The following is a 15068-nucleotide window of genomic DNA, read 5'->3' as shown; positions in this document are numbered from 1 at the left end:
GGGAACGGGAAAAAACGTAACTCCGCCCTGGGAAAAAATCTCGGGAACGCCCCCGAATCTGGTCCGGCCTTGACGGACAGATCTCTGTTCCAATGGCTAGCCTCCATTTATGGAGCTAGCCAATGGGACAGGGGGCGTATTCCATTCTCCTTACTGGAAATCAAGAGATTTCTCTGGAGGCGGAGCTAAGAGCTCCGCCCTCCAGCGAAACCTAAAAAAGAAGCACACGCCAGGCGCTGATACAACGCGGTGTTCCCGCAACTGGATTTGAACCTGGAAACTTTCTCCCTAACGCTGTTTTCTTTCTCTCTCTTGAATGATTGGTCTATAAATCAATAGGCAATTCGTGAGGGTCAGTTGATTTTTGCGGGCATGTGGTTGCAGTGTTTACCGTATAGTTATGGACTTAGTCTGCCATATAATGTCCCTCATAATTCAATGGCCAGGGATGTTTTGTTTTTAACTTTCTGGGACTTTTTGAGGTACGTTTTGGTTTTTGAAATTCTTATCTGTGCCGGCAAATTGTGTTTATTTTAATTCTAGAGACTATTTTTCGTTCAACTCTTTAGAACTACCCCGACTGCCACATTGTAGATAGATTGTATAACATTTAAAAGGAGAACTATGTCTCTTTTGTACCTTGCTTTTGCTCCATTTCTACTTCGTCACTGCACTACACCCGGGTGTGTGCAGATAGCTGAAGGATTCCACTTGGGCAGAGTACCCGTTTCCGGACTGGGACTGTCTTTAATTATTTCCTTAATTCTTTTTGAGTCGTGTGCATCTGACCTTAAAATTATTTACCAAAGTTACTGACACACGCGACTGCTTATATATTTGTTTAGCAAGCATTTGGAACAGAAGTGATTAGTGAAAGAACAATGCCAGTATTGAATTTACAATTACAATTGACAACTTAAATCAGGCTGGGGGTGGTGAACTTCTCATGCAGTTGCCTTCCCCGGAAGTCATTTTATCCTTCGAGTTTTTTCTTAGCTCACATGAATTCCAGGTCATAAAAGGCTAATACTGTCCTAAAAGGCAATTTAAAACATGAATAACACACAATATACAAGACAGGGCACAAGCGGCTGTCTATTTTCCGCAGTAGGATAGTTTGCCTTCTACAAATGTTTTGTTCTAATTACCTTATCTGCTAAATTGTAAATTGTAAATTGTTCTAAAAATGTGGCCCTCCTTCTCCCCTTCTCTCCTATCTATATTCACCCCTTCAAAATGGCCGACACAGTCGACACTACCTCTTGTCACCTCTTCCATGTCTAATAATCACATGGTAGCGTCTGCCCAATCAAAATGGCTGACACAGTCGACACTGCCTCTTGTCACCTCTTCTATGTCTAATAATCACATGGGAACGTCTGCCCAATCAAATGCACTCTCCTCCCACATATAAACTCCATGCATGACTCGCCACTCCTACCGGCAACCGCGATTGAGCAGTACTGCATCCTTACTACCGGTAATGTTAATGTTAATGTTATATGTGCTTATATAGCGCTCGGCTGCCCCAGGGAAGGGGCGTCCCGGCGCTTTCTGTATGAGTCCTTGAGCGGGGGATAGCGTCTGAGGGATTAGTGGGGAGAGTGCCATATTAACAGAAGAGGTGTGTTTTGATTGCTTTCCTAAAGGATAGCAGGTCCTTCATTCCTCGTATCTGGTCTGGGAGGCCGTTCCAGAGTTTAGCGGCCAGATATCTGAAAGAACGGCCACCCATCCTGGCTAATTTGATGCGAGGTACGACCGCTAGATTCTGCCCTTCTGATCGTAGGGTACGCCGGGGGACGTAGGCTGAAAGAAGTGGGCAGAGCATGGGGGGGGGGGCCATTTTTAAAATTTTGAATGCTAAGCATAGTGTTTTAAAATGAATCCTTTTCTCCATTGGGAGCCAGTGGAGTTTCGTAAGGACGTCAGTCACATACGTATGGCGGGGGAGTCCGACCAGGGCTCTGGCGGCTGCATTCTGGACTCGCTGGAGTCTCGTTTTTTCTGCCACATTAGCTCCTAGCAGGAGGGAGCTGGCATAGTCCAGCCTTGAGAGGATGGTTGCCTGGACTATCAGCTGACGGGTTTGGTGGTCGAAGAATCTTAGGATAGGCCTAAGATTCTGTAGGATGTCGAAACAGGTGGCCGCCACTTTTTTTGTATGGTTGGTGAAGTTTAGGGCAGAGTCTACCCAGACTCCTAGGTTTTTGACACAATCCTTCGGTTCAGGTGGTTGGCCGAGGGTTACTGGCCACCAGTTGTTACCCCAAGTGTCATTCTTTTTTCCCACCAGCAGCACTCCCGTCTTTCCGGCGTTGAGCTGGAGGTAGTTCGCCGTCATCCATTCAGTGATGTCGACGAGAGTTTGTTGGAACTTTTGGGCGCCGAGACCACTTTCGTCATTCAGTGCTACCACTAGCTGTGTGTCGTCGGCGTAGGACACGAGGGACATTCCGTGCTTCCTGGCTACCTCTGCCAGGGGTTGGACGTACACATTGAACAGGGTGGGGCTGAGAGCTGACCCCTGGGGCACACCCTGTTCAATGGGGCATTCTTTGGAGAGATAAGGGGGGGTGGAGACTCGGAAAGATCTGCCAGATAAGAAGTCTTTGAACCAGTCCAGGGCGTTTCCTGATATTCCAGCCTCTTTTAGCCTAAACAGCAGGACCTCGTGTGACACCGTGTCGAAGGCCGCACTGAGGTCAAGTAAAATGAGTGCTGCCGTTCCGCCAGAGTCTAGAATGGTACGGAGGTGTTCTACCACACTTAGTAGGGCTGTCTCGGTGCTGTGTCCAGCCCGGAATCCATGTTGTGACCTGTCCAGGATGGAATTAGATGACAGGTATTTGGTCAGGATGGTGTTTACATGGGCTTCTGCTACCTTGGCTGGCCATGGGAGGAGTGATATTGGTCTGAAGTTTTCGGGTATGTTTGGGTCTAAAGTGGACTTTTTTTATAATGGGTGACACCCAGGCTTGTTTCCATTTCGTGGGGATAATGGCTGTAGAGAAGGACATATTTATAATGTCTCTCAGAGGGCCTAGGATAGTCTCGTCAGCCTCTCTGAAAGTATCAGGCTTCAGAGGGTCTGCAGGTGAGCCAGATTTGATTTTGTTGCATATTTTGGTGAAGTCTTCCTGGCTAAGAGCCGGGATGCTAGAAAGATTAGGTCTGTTGAGGTCAGTTGAGAGAGTGAGGTGGGGAGTGGTGGGAAAGGCACTGTAGATTTTCCGGATTTTCTCCATGAAGAAAGAGGCCATATTATCGCACAGTGTGGGTGAGGTGCTTGGGTTAGCCACTGTTTTTTTGGCGCTGAGTTCTTTGATGATTTTAAGGATGGTTTTGGAGGCATTATGGCTGTTCTTAATCTCGGTAGCGTAGTGAGCTGCCCGGGTCCTACAGATGCTACGGTGGTAGTTTTTTTGAGTCTAGATGTACAGGCTTTTGAGGGCAGGGTCGTAGTTTCTCCTCCAGCATCTTTCGGATACTTTGCACTCTTTTTTCAGTGCGGAAAGTTCTTTATTATACCAGGGACTTGATTCATGAACGCGTGCCTTGATCCATTTGGCTGGGATTAGGGTGTCTAGGGCTCGGTTGATCTAGTCGCAGAACTGGTCGTACCCTTGGTCAGGGTCTTTGCTAGGTGGGGGGGGGCTAGTAGTAAGGAGTGCATGGAAGTCCTCTAAATGGAGCTTCCTCCATGGTCTTTTCCGAACCTGCTGGGTGGATTTAGCGAGCAGGATGTTTCTGCAGGGTATTGTCATGACCACTAGACAGTGGTCGGTCCAGGTCATAGGGATGGGTGCCTCGACCTGTGCATTGGTCATGTTAGAGAGAATGGGGTCTAAGAGATGTCCCCCATTGTGGGTGGGGCCTTTTACAAGTTGGCTTAGCTGGAGGGCAGCAAGATCTGCTAACAGTGTGTTGATCTTAGTGTCTGCAATGCGATCAAAATGAATGTTCAGGTCACCAATAATAGTAAAGTTTGCGGTTTCGGTGATCTGTGAACATAGGTTCTCCAGAAGTGAGCTAGTGAAATTAGCGTCTGCACCCGGGGGCGTGTAGATCAAAAGGCCTACCAGGCTGAGCTGGGGGTTGATTTTGATGTTGTAGCGTGCGCATTCGCTATCTTTGATATCTACTTTAGTTAGCTGACACGCAAGGTGCGATTTGGTCATTATCGCAATCCCCCCACCCCTTGAGTTTCTGTTACAGGTGTAGGTAGTGTATCCTGTAGGGGTGGCCAGGTTTATGACAGTGTCCATGTCGTCCTGGAGCCAAGTTTCTGTTAGGAAAAGAATGTCGAGGGAATGGTTAAACAGTAGTTCGTGGATTTCAGAGTGATGTTTCTGCATAGATCTCACATTCAACTGGCCAATTCTGATAGTTAAAGGTTTGGCTGTTGAGGGGGGTGCTGGCCGCACTGGAGTTGGAAGGGAAAAGCCGCATGAGCATACAAGGGACTTAGTGTTGCATACAAAGTTGAAACTAGCGCAGTCACAGCCAGGGTGCTGTAGCTGTAGTAGCTCTAGTTTTGAATACACTCTCTTACCGCTCCGGTTTTTGACACGGAGTCTGGCGTCTGGCGCTTCCTCAGCGCTGACGGGCGCAGATGGGATGGACTCTGGCTCGACTCCGGCGCTGTCCCGGTGCGACCGCTGATCGCGTCCGCTGCGCGGAGCCATGCCCTTCCCTTTTTATAGTGGCCACTGGGGAGCGTATGACGCTTTCCCCAAGCTAATATGGCCGCCGCATTTTTGCTGTTACCGGGGATGAAAAGAATGTCCTCAGCGCCTGAATCGGCTGGGACGGATCCGGCAGGTCAGAGGGTGCGGGGGTGGGGAGGTTCTGAGGCCGCGCTCGGGGATCAGAGCGGGGGGGGGCAACAAAGTGCAGGGTGTGAGGGTAGAGGGGCTTCGTGTATCAGGCCGATCTTTCCACCCACAAGATGATGCAGCTTCTAGGTCAAGCAGGTAGTGGCAACTAGGAGAGTTTATCCCAGACGCTTATTAGTCAAGCTAATCCGGGCAAGGTAAAAATACAGTACAAGATAATTCTTTAAAATTTTTAAAATAACACAACAACCTCCCGGCTTCCTCCTCAGGAGGGATTCGAACTCACACTAAGCAACAGGCAGCTTGGGTGCCCTTTTTTATAGTGGCCACTGGGGAGCGTATGACGCTTTCCCCAAGCTAATATGGCCGCCGCGTTTTTGCTGTTACCGGGGATGAAAAGAATGTCCTCAGCGCCTGAATCGGCTGGGACGGATCCGGTAGGTCAGAGGGTGCGTGGGTGGGGAGGTGCTGAGGCCGCGCTCGGGGATCAGAGCGGGCGGGGGCAACAAAGTGCAGGGTGTGAGGGTAGAGGGGCTTCGTGTATCAGGCCGATCTTTCCACCCGCAAGATGATGCAGCTTCTAAGTCAAGCAGGTAGTGGCAACTAGGAGAGTTTATCCCAGACGCTTATTAGTCAAGCTAATCCGGGCAAGGTAAAAATACAGTACAAGATAATTCTTTAAAATTTTTAAAATAACACAACAACCTCCCGGCTTCCGCCTCAGGAGGGATTCGAACTCACACTTGGTAAGTCCTTACCAAGAAGTTTTGCCCGACCACCACGCTCTATGCTGGTTCCCCCCTGGGGCTGCCGGGTCTACCATCTAATCCCCGCCAACCCTTTGCTTCCCCACCCAGGTCATCGTACCGGACTATCTTGAACGTCCCTATATTCCCGATTGTGGTCCGCCTGACGTTCTTTGACTGACCAAACCTTGGTAAGCGCCATTGCGACAATTCTCCTGTGTCGCCCCTGATCCTAGTTCACTGCTAGTCTCACTTTGACACTCCTATTCGTTCTTGCAGGCCCTTCTTCAGTCTTACACAAGGACATTGTTACCGGAATCAAATCCAAGCTGACCCCAACAGGTCACAGCAACAGCCCGCCCAGTAAGCCTCCCTTTTCCCGTCCCACTCACCACCTTATCTAACACCTCACCCGCAACGTACTGTAACCTACTCGTTGTTTTTTGTAGGAAATTCCTGTGATCAGGTACACAATAAGCCTTGAACCCCTTGGCTTCCCTCTTGGTGAGCTTTAGCCTTCCCCTGTAGATATTGACTCTCTCCAATGTCATCTTCACTAGCATGGATGAACGCGTCGTCACCCCGTTTCCCCACTTTTTTAACCTTTTTAACCAGCCTCAGCACTTGCGCCGAATGTAATTATTTCACTCCTTGCGCCGAATGTAATTTTCACATCATGCACATGCACCGACCTCAATTTCGTTTTCTTGCATGTGTTTATGTATCCTTTGTTCAGTACTTGATTTGATATCAGCCTGTCGCACTCGAACCTTCCTCCCACAGAGTGCATGCCCACAAAATTCACGCTATGTATACATGCGTCCTTTCCGAATTGTCCTTACGGATGTCTTTTGGTATTTTCCTTCCCTTCCTCCCTTTAGGCAAATGAGGCTGCTTTACTATTAGGCATACATTAAATGTCCTGATGAGATCCGTAGAATATGTTAAATGGATCGAAACGCCGTCGACAACTATGAGCACCTTACACACATGGAATGATTTATTTGCCCTTTAAAAGTATGAAGGTGTCAATATTGTTCTGTTTTATCATCAAAACTGTGCGATTAACAAGTTTACAGAACGTTAAGCTCTTGCCTAAGCCCTTTTGTTTGTTCCATTTAAATGTTTCCTGTCCTGATATTTCTTGTGTGATTGACTGGGTACAGGCTTGTGCCCTGTCTTGTATATTGTGTGTTATTCATGTTTTAAATTGACTGAAAAGTAAATATGTCGATTTCAAATATAGCAACGACTTTGTCTATATTTATTGATTAAGCATTATTATTTGTAAGGGACCACTGTTGCCTTAATAATATTGACTCCCAAGGTCCCTTGCTGACTTCTCTGGGTTCCCTTGTTGTTTTCAAAAAGTCCTACTAGGCAAGACACAGAGATGTTTAAAATATCCCTTTTTTTTTACCAGTTCTGAGATCAACAGCATCTCTTTCATGGCTGTGTTCAGAGGATTGATGTAGGCGGATATGCCAAGATCGATGAAATATAATAAGAGCTTACCTAGCTTTGCTACAAACTTGACTCTAGATGTTTCAAAAACTTTGGTCTCAATGGTCATAACTTCTAGTTTAAGAGGTCAGGCGCCCATGTGCAGAATCAGACAACACTTAAGCATGGGTGTCAACGAGTCATTGCCAGGGAAAGAGACTGCTACAGTTGCCTTACATTAGCTACCCGTGGTGCTGCCCCTGTTACCCCTTTCATTTGGGACATGGAAGGCAGAAGAAGGAAATAAAAAGTGTTTTTAAGATCTGTATTTACTTAATGCAGTTTCCATTCCATGCCCCTCCCTTAGCCCCTGAGTAGCAAATAGGATTAAGGGTTGGACAAGAATTCTACCTTGTGATGACATTAGGAGACCATGCATATGCCAAGCCACTTCCACTAGACCTCATCATCATCATCATCATCATCATTTAGAGAGCACATGGTTGCACCAAACAGTGTGTTCCCGCGCTGAAACAAGACAAGTGGGAGGCAAGCAGAACTAGGCAATAGTGGACAGATTAAGAGAGGGACCTGAAAAGCCATGTTTTCAAATCCCTACGGAAGGCTTGTTCAGTAGAGCAAGCCTTCAGGGACAGCGGAGGAGAATTCCATGTTTTTGTAGCTAGGTAGCTCAACGAGCGATCGCCCATTCTAGCCCTGCAGACTCTGGGGACTTTTGCCCGCAGGGTTCCACATGATCGCAAATTACGAGAAGTACAGTAAGGTATACTGAGAGCTCTCAGGTAGCTGGGTCCCTTGTTCCACCAAATTTTGTGGCAGTAACATATTACCTTAAAAAGAACTCATTTGCACTGGAACCCAATGTAAATTGGCCAGAGCTTTTGAGGCAGACAATCTCTTAAGAAGCCCTAATACCAGAAGAGCTGCAAACGTTCTGAATACGCTGGAGTTTTGTCAGGCTTCCTTCGTTCGCGCCTAAATATTGGACATTCCTGTAGTCCAAATGTGCTGTGACCAGAGCGTGAACAATGGTCTTTCTGGCAGGTATCGGCAACAGATCAATCAATTTCCTTAGCATTTTAAGAATGCCAAAACGCTTACCAGCAACTACTCTGATCTGATGATCGAAGGAGAGATGTGAATCAAACCAACTCCCAAGACATGTCCGTTTAATAAATCTATGCTCATGAGTTTAACAGTTGATTTTAACCCACCCTGTTTAAGGGATAATTTAAACAGCACGGTCCTCAGATTCCAGTCTGAGATTAATAATTTCACCCATGTGGTCTCCAAACTCCAGTTTTGGATGAGGAATTTCACCCATGCGGGTCCGAGATCCTAGTTTGAGATAAAATATTTCATCCATGTGGGTCCTCAATTCCAGCTTGAGATGAGGGATATCACCCTTATGAGCCCAAAATGCCAGTTTGAAATTAGGGGTTTCACCCATAGGGATCCCTGATTTCAGTTTTATGAGGCAGATTCCACATCATGGCATCAGACTTCAGTTTTAGAGGAGGGGTTTTACATGTGTGGCCACAGTTCTAATTCTGGAAGAGAGATTTTTCAAGTGTAGCAGCATATTCCAGTTTGACATCGGACATTTTAGGGGAATGGCCACAATGTTTGAGGTTGAGGTTGGAAATCTCATAGCTGTGGCCGCAGGTTCAAGTTTGTGATCTATCGGTGAGGCCACATGGATGGTATCACTTATACAATCCTGGATTCCAGTTTTTTTTTGGGGGGGGGGCATCCTTTGTAGTCTTAGATACCAAGTTTAGTAAGGGAGAGAGGGGGATGATCAGTATAGTCCTATATTCTACTTTTAAGGTTTTAAGGGGTGGGGCACGTATAAGTAGAAGGTTACGGTTTGAGGTTGGGGGTCACCTGTATTATCATGTATTCCAGTTTGACAATGGGGGGTCCTGTATAATTCTAGATTCCAGTTTGAGTGGGGCTATTTGGTTGGAAAGCCATTTGTATAGTCCTAAATTCTACGTTTTAACTTTTAAAGGGTGCAGCTGTATAGTCCTAAGTTCCAGGTTGAGGGTAGGGGTCTCCTGTGTAGTCTAAGATTCCAGTCTGGGAGATGGGGGGGGAGTTTCCACAGTTCCCCATATTTCAGATGAAGGGCTCACCTGGCGAGAAGGGGCCGAGTGGGTCTGTCTTCGGCATGGCATTACTCTCACCACCCCAGCGAGCTGGAGTGCGGTTGGAGAGAGGGTTGCTGCTGAGAATGGCTTCCGTCTCGTTGTTCCGCAGGACGGTGCACAGACAATGTGTTACCAGCTCCAGAACTCGGCTCCGCTCCCGCACACAGTCCGACAGGGCACGGCGGCAGGATGCAAGGGTCTGAGGGAGATAGAAGGATCCTGGCATTAACATGAGAGGCAAAAACAGCATCTTAAGGTCATCATGAGAGACAACAGCATCCTTGGGTCACTAGGAGATACAGCTGGGCCAATGGGCTATCATGAGAGGGAGCAGCATCCCTGAGTCACCACAAGGGACAGTAGTATTTATGTTCACCACAAGCAGACAGCAGAATCCCTGAGTTACTATGGGAGAGACCTGCATCCATAGACACACAAGCAGACAGCATCATCCCTTGAGTACTGTGAGATTCAGGTGCATCCAGGGGCACCAGACACAGACAGCAGCATCCTCGGGTTACTGTGAGAGGCAGCTGCATCGATGAACATCACACGCAGACAGCAGCATCCCAGGGTTACTGTGAACGGCAGGTGCACCCATGGACACCACACACAGGCAGCAGCATCCCCAGGTTATTATGAGAGGCAGGTGCATAAATGGACACCACACACAGACAGCGGTATCCCCGGGTTACTGTGAGAGGCACTGTATCGATGGACAACGCACACAGAGAGCAGCATCCACGGGTTACTGTGAGAGGCGGCTGCATCCAAGGACACCACACACAGGCAGCAGCATTCCCGGGTTACGTTGAGAGGCGGCTGCATCTATGGACACCACACGCAGACAGCAGAGTAACAAGGTTACTGTGAGATGCAGCTGCATCCATGGGCACCACAGGAAGACAGCAGCATTCCTGGGTTACTGTGAAATGCAGCTGCATTGATGGACACCGTACACAGACAGCAGCATCCCAGGATACTGTGAGAGGCAACTGCATCCATGGACACTGTACACAGACAGCAGCATCCCCGGGATACTGTGAGAGGCAACTGCATCCATGGACACTGTACACAGACAGCAGCATCCCCGGGATACTGTGAGAGGCAACTGCATCCATGGACACTGTACACAGACAGCAGCATCCCCGGGATACTGTGAGAGGCAACTGCATCCATGGACACTGTGCACAGACAGCAGCATCCCCGGGATACTGTGAGAGGCAACTGCATCCATGGACACTGTACACAGACAGCAGCATCCCCGGGATACTGTGAGAGGCAACTGCATCCATGGACACTGTACACAGACAGCAGCATCCCCGGGATACTGTGAGAGGCAGCTGCATCGATGGACACCGCAAGTAGACAGCAGCATCCCCAGGTTACTGTGAGAGGCAACTGCATCCATGGACACTGTACACAGACAGCAGCATCCCCGGGATACTGTGAGAGGCAGCTGCATCGATGGACACCGCAAGTAGACAGCAGCATCCCCAGGTTACTGTGAGAGGCAACTGCATCCATGGACACTGTACACAGACAGCAGCATCCCCGGGATACTGTGAGAGGCAGCTGCATCGATGGACACCGCAAGTAGACAGCAGCATCCCCAGGTTACTGTGAGAGGCAGCTGCATCCAAGGACACCACACGCAGACAGCAGCATCCCCGGGATACTGTGAGAGGCAGCTGCATTGATGGGCACCACACACAGAAAGCAGTATCCCGGGGTTACTGTGAAAGGCAGATGCATCCAAGGACACCACATGCAGACAGCAGCGTCACCGGGTTCCTGTGAGATGCAGCTGCATCCATGGGCACCACACGCAGATAGCAGAATCCCTGGATTACTGTGAGAGGCAGCTGCATCCATGGACCCTGCACGCAGACAGCAGCATCCTGGGGTTACTGTGAGAGGCGGCTTCATCCAAGGATACCACACACAGACAGCAGTGTCCCTGGGTTACTGTGAGAGGCACCTGCATCAATGGACACCGCACGCTGACAGCAGCATCCCCGGGTTACTGTAGGAGGGAGCTGCATCGATGGACACCACACACAGACAGCAGCATCCCCGGGTTATTATGAGAGGCAGCTGCATCGATGGACACCACACGCAGACAGCAGCATCCCTAGGATATTGCAAAAAGCAGCTGTATCCATGGACACCACACGCAGACAGCCTACCATGGCTATCATGAGAAGACATCTTGTAGATTCCAATTAGAGACAGCAGTATCCTGGCATTACCAGGAGGGACAGAAGCGAGCAAGTAGAGCAGTCAGGTAGTGAGGGACAGAAACATCTCAGAGATAAAACTAGATTAAAAGAAAGACCGTGGGGGTTGTGGTGAGACAGATTCAGATTACAATAGTTTTGTGTCCTAAATTGCAAATTAACTTACAGTTGTTTGGACTTCTTGGGCACTGCAAAGAAAGTCCCGAAGAACATCTCACCAGCACACGCCTTTGTATCAGATTTAAAACCAGGTCCCGGATTAACTAACACTTCAAGCAACGTAGTGCAGCAGGGCAAGTTGCTGCGCTGAGCTGCATTGCCTTGCATGAAGTGGAGAGAGCTCAACTGTGCCATATTTATATAGATATAGTGCAGTGCAGCTCTCTCCCAGTGCTGATGCTCTTATGGCTGCCAGTCATTAATGCAGGCACTCTTGCCACATGCCACAAGGGTGTCTGCGTTACAGGCAGGATTGTTTTTGTGAAGGAATATATACCTTCCTGCACAAAAATAATCCTTAGAGGCACATTCCTCTTGCCTTGTGTGCCGCAGAATGCAGTCCATCTGTATCTTAATGCACCCCATCTATGTCTAAGTGCATCCCATCTGTGTCTCAGTGCACCCAACCTGTGTCTCAGTGCACCCATCTGTGTCTCAGTGCTGCGCATCTGTGTCTCAATGCTTTCCATCTGTGTCTCAGTGCTGTCCATATGTGTCTCAGTGCTGCCCATCTGTGTCCCAATGCACTCCATCTGTGTCTCAGTGCAGCCCATCTGTGTCTCAGTGCAGCCCATCGGTGTCCCAATGCACTCCATCTGTCAAATCAGGTGTTTGTTAAGCGCGACTACTCACCCGTAAGGGTCTCAAGGCGCTGGGGATGTGGGGGGGTTTGCAGGTTCCAGGCCATCAAGGAGGGGGACTGTCGAAGAGCCAGGTTTTGAGGTTTCTTGCGAAGATGGGGAGCGATGTTATCTGTCTGAGGTGGAGGGGAAGGTCGTTCCAGGCTCTGGCTGCGCAGAAGGAGAAGGAGTGGCCTCCCAATCTGGTCTTTCTGGTGCAAGGGACCACGGCGTAGGAGAGCTGGGCTGATTGTAGGGTCCTTTAGGGTGCGTGGAATTTGAGTCGGCTGTTCAGGTATGCTGGTCAGGTGTCGTGGTATCGCTTTGTTTGCCCTAAGTTGGCAGGGTATGCCCAGACGTGGGTCCCTTGCTCAGTCTACCACTGGATTCAAGATAACCTGTCTGATGAGGATTATGGATCTGAAACCGGTCCCAGGATGCTTGTTTCCGGTCCAGGGAAGACATGGCTTGGCAGTTCGGGCTGGACTGTTCCCATGAGGCACAAGGTCAGACTGATTTGCATATGGCCATGTCTGAACTGGGGTGGTGGAGTGAGCTAAATAATGGTGTTGGATTAAACCCAGATCAATTGGCTGGGGGTGAGTATTTGATTTGCTCAAACGCTCCGTCCATCATCCCCTTTGGTATCGCTTTGTTCGTCCTAAGTTGGCAGGGTATGCCCAGACGTGGGTCCCTTGCTCACTACCACTGGATTCAAGATAGCCTGACTGATGATGATTTTGAATCCGAAACCAGTCCTAGGATGCTTATTTCCGGTCCAGGGAAGACATGGCTTGGCAGTTCGGGGTGGACTGTTCCCATAAGGCACAGGGTCAGCCTGATTTGCATATGGCCATGTCTGAACTGGGGTGGTGGAGTGAGCTAAATAATGGTAATGGATTAAGCCCATATCAGTTGACTGGGGGTGAGTGTTTGATTTGCTCAAACGCTCCGTCCATCATCCCATTTGGTATTGCTGGTGTCGTAAAGGGCCTTGTGAGCGTGGGTTAGCATCTTGAAGGTGACTCTAGCTTCGATGAGGAGCCAGTGGAGTGTGCGCAGGTGTTGGGAGATGTGGCAGTGATTTGGCAGGTTGAGAACCAGTCTTGCGGTGGCGTTTTGGATGTTCTGTGGCTTGCGGGTAAGGTTTTTGTTTATTCCGGCATAGAGTGTGTCGCCGTAGTCGAGCCTGCTGGTGACCAGGGTGTGAGTGAGGGTCTTTCTGTGTTCGAGGGGGATCCATTTGAAGGTCTTACATAGGAGGTAGAGGGTGTGGAAGCAGGAGGCGAGACGGAGTTGATTTGGCAGTCCATTTTGAGCTCTAAGTCCAGGATGATTTCCAGGTTGCGTGCGTGGTCCGTGGGGGTGGGCGGGCTTCCGAGAACGGGGGGGGCCACCAGGTGCCGCTCCAGGCGTCTGGGTTTGGGCCCATGATGAGTACTTCCATTTTGTTGGTGTTTAGTTGTAGGCAGCTGTTTTTCATCCATTGTCTCAATCCAGCCCATCCGTGTCTCAATGCGGCCCATCTGTGTCTCAGTGCTGCCCATCTGTGTCCCAATGCACTCCATCTATCTCAGTGCTGCCCATCTGTGTCTCAGTGCTGCCCATCTGTGTCTCAGTGCTGCCCATCTGTGTCTCAGTGCAGCCCGTCTGTGTGTCAGTGCAGCCCGTCTCTGTCTCAGTGCAGCCCGTCTGTGTCTCAGTGCAGCCCGTCTCTGTCTCAGTGCAGCCCGTCTGTGTCTCAGTGCAGCCCGTCTGTGCCTCAGCGCTGCCCATCTGTTTCTCAGTTCAGCCCATCTGTGTCTCAGTGCAGCCCGTCTGTGTGTCAGTGCAGCCCGTCTCTGTCTCAGTGCAGCCTGTCTGTGTCTCAGTGCAGCCCGTCTGTGTCTCAGCGCTGCCCATCTGTGTCTCAGTGCTGCCCATCTGTGTCTCAATGCAGCCCATCTATCTCAGTCCTGCCCATCTGTGTCTCAGTGCTGCCCATCTGTGTCTCAGTGCTGCCCATCTGTGTCTCAGTGCAGCCCATCTGTGTCCCAATGCACTCCATCTGTGTCTCAGTGCAGCCCGTCTGTGTGTCAGTGCAGCCCGTCTCTGTCTCAGTGCAGCCCGTCTGTGTCTCAGTGCAGCCCGTCTCTGTCTCAGTGCAGCCCGTCTGTGTCTCAGTGCAGCCCGTCTGTGTCTCAGTGCTGCCCATCTGTGTCTCAGTGCTGCCCATCTGTGTCTCAATGCAGCCCATCTATCTCAGTGCTGCCCATCTGTGTCTCAGTGCTGCCCATCTGTGTCTCAGTGCAGCCCATCTGTGTCTCAGTGCAGCCCGTCTGTGTCTCAGTGCAGCCCGTCTCTGTCTCAGTGCAGCCTGTCTGTGCCTCAGCGCTGCCCATCTGTGTCTCAGTGCTGCCCATCTGTGTCTCAGTGCTGCCCATCTGTGTCTCAGTGCTGCCCATCTGTGTCTCAATGCAGCCCATCTATCTCAGTGCTGCCCATCTGTGTCTCAGTGCTGCCCATCTGTGTCTCAGTGCAGCCCGTCTGTGTGTCAATGCAGCCCATCTATCTCAGTGCTGCCCATCTGTGTCTCAGTGCAGCCCGTCTGTGTCTCAATGCAGCCCGTCTGTGTGTCAGTGCAGCCCGTCTGTGTCTCAGTGCAGCCCGTCTGTGTGTCAGTGCAGCCCGTCTGTGTCTCAGCGCTGCCCATCTGTGTCTCAGTGCTGCCCATCTGTGTCTCAATGCAGCCCATCTATCTCAGTCCTGCCCATCTGTGTCACAGTGCTGCCCATCTGTGTCTTAGTGC

The 15068-nt window shown here is 49.9% G+C and overlaps 1 protein-coding gene across 1 annotated transcript in view; it reads right to left on the bottom strand.

Annotated features, from left to right (window-relative positions):
- The window catches only part of TEKTL1 (tektin like 1), a 248290-nt gene that overhangs the window by 119475 nt on the left and 113747 nt on the right, over positions 1–15068 (bottom strand). Inside the window, exon 4 of the mRNA XM_078641461.1 lies at positions 9187–9400. Coding sequence (XP_078497587.1) covers positions 9187–9400 — 214 coding nt within the window. The remainder of the gene's footprint in view (positions 1–9186; positions 9401–15068) is intronic.

This window comes from Lissotriton helveticus, chromosome 5_1 (genome assembly GCF_964261635.1).
Source record: "Lissotriton helveticus chromosome 5_1, aLisHel1.1, whole genome shotgun sequence".
Lineage (NCBI taxonomy): Eukaryota > Metazoa > Chordata > Amphibia > Caudata > Salamandridae > Lissotriton > Lissotriton helveticus.
Note: the sequence above shows the minus strand (reverse complement) of the source record. Positions and strands in the feature narration are given on the sequence as shown.